General features: G+C 51.7%; 1 protein-coding gene across 1 annotated transcript; it reads left to right on the top strand.

The window, feature by feature from the left end:
• Positions 1 to 449: 449 nt before the first annotated feature.
• Pmar_PMAR008992 (cytochrome p450, putative) lies at positions 450 to 1,145 on the top strand (the record flags this gene model as incomplete). The annotated part of the gene is made up of 3 exons (XM_002787226.1): positions 450 to 649; positions 695 to 837; positions 887 to 1,145. Coding segments are annotated over 3 exons (602 nt in total), but the record flags the coding sequence as incomplete, so codon positions are not given.
• Positions 1,146 to 1,902: the final 757 nt, after the last annotated feature.

The raw sequence follows: 1,902 nt of genomic DNA, 5'->3' as shown, positions 1-1,902 counted from the left end.
TGGTCTCTTCAGGACTGCCTCTAGGCCGCCAGTCTGGAGAGCTTCAGCTGGCGATGGATGATTTGCTAGTCGGCTCCGGTTATGCTTTACAACGTAGTGCCATGCCGTGGATTACACGAGACAGATTCCCTTGGAACCTTAATCCGATGATCAAAAAGGTGAACGCCTCAAGCAGATGTCCAGTCGTCCTTCGATTCTTATTGTCAGATGCATTCAGGGGCTAAACAGCTGAATAGAATATGTGACGAGATCATCAGCGAAAGACGGGCGGAGCGGAAGTCGGGAAAAGGAGTTGAAAGGCATGACTTGCTGGACAAGTTACTCCATCTTGATGAAGTGGACTTGCGAGGCAATCTCATGACGTGAGTCTCGCTTGTGGATCTAACATTCTCTGGTATCTTGTGAATACGCCAACGATGATACAGAATACGGAGAATCTCAGTATATAGTGAATGTAATCAGGTTCCTCATTGCTGGTAGCGACACCACGGCCATGACCGTCGCCTGGTGTCTCTACTATCTCGCGCTATATCCTGAAATACAGAACAGGGCCTGTGATGAGGTGGATGCTCTCGGCCATGACCCCAGTACCATGGAGGACCTCGACAGGCTGGTCTTCGTTAAGTGTTGCATACTCGAAGCTCTCAGAGTGAGTGATTGATAAGCAACCAACGATATTTGGGTTTCTCCTCAGTTGCAACCCCCGGCTGTGTTCCTTATGCATGAGTGTACTCGCGACACAGTTTTCGATGGTCATCGGATCCCTGCCGGAACGGATGTGCTGACCCTCTTCCGTAAGGCGATGATGACAGAAGCGCAGGGCGGGAAAACATTCGAGTATCGACAATTTCTGCTACTTCATCTCTGAGCTCGTCGTCCATCTCAGCCCCAAACGTTGGCTCCTCTCTGACGGCTCGTCGATAGACCAAGCGCGTGAACGTGATCACCTGGCATTCGGTGGAGGTCCTCGTCAATGTCCTGGGAAGAACATGGCCACCAAGGAGGCAGTGATGATCCTGACTCTGATCCTAAGATATTTTAACTCTATCTCATTGAACTGCTCTTCCTCAAGTGTCCGTGGGGAGGCTACGTTCACGTACGGACCACTGAATCTCGAGCTCCGAATGCTGCAACGAGTTGGCTGAAGTGGCTGCTACTCTTTGATTTTACTGTCTCTGGTGCTCTGATTTTTTATCCGGTCACAAAACGTCCTTCGCGATCATCCAGTCTTACCCCTCTGCAAAGGCCAGAATTGATCGTAAGATCTGCGTCAATTTGTGATATTTCTAAGTGTGGAAACAAACGGCTTGAGTTCCGGCCTGAGACGTGCCCAAGATGAATATGTTGAGGTGGCACAGCGGCCCCATGTGAGGCATATGTTGAGGTGGCATAGCGGCCCCATGTGAGGCATATGTTGAGGTGGCATAGCGGCCCCATGTGAGGCATATGTTGAGGTGGCACAGCGGCCCCATGTGAGGCATATGTTGAGGTGGCATAGCGGCCCCATGTGAGGCATATGTTGAGGTGGCATAGCGGCCCCATGTGAGGCATATGTTGAGGTGGCATAGCGGCCCCATGTGAGGCATATGTTGAGGTGGCACAGCGGCCCCATGTGAGGCATATGTTGAGGTGGCATAGCGGCCCCATGTGAGGCATATGTTGAGGTGGCACAGCGGCCCCATGTGAGGCATATGTTGAGGTGGCATAGCGGCCCCATGTGAGGCTATGTTGAGGTGGCATAGGGGCCCCATGTGAGGCATATGTTGAGGTGGCATAGCGGCCGCATGTGGCTGAATCGGCCTTATCATCTAGGAAGTCGATTTTGGCGTTTCCCCGACCTGTCCGAGAAGTCAGTCTTCCTACTTGAGACGTCTGGATAGTTGATTGTGTTGAGGCATATAT

This window comes from Perkinsus marinus, assembly GCF_000006405.1.
Source record: "Perkinsus marinus ATCC 50983 genomic scaffold scf_1104296929848, whole genome shotgun sequence".
NCBI classification, from domain to species: Eukaryota; Perkinsozoa; order Perkinsida; family Perkinsidae; genus Perkinsus; species Perkinsus marinus.
The sequence above is the reverse complement of the archived record's forward strand: the minus strand, read 5'-3'. Positions and strand labels throughout refer to the sequence as shown.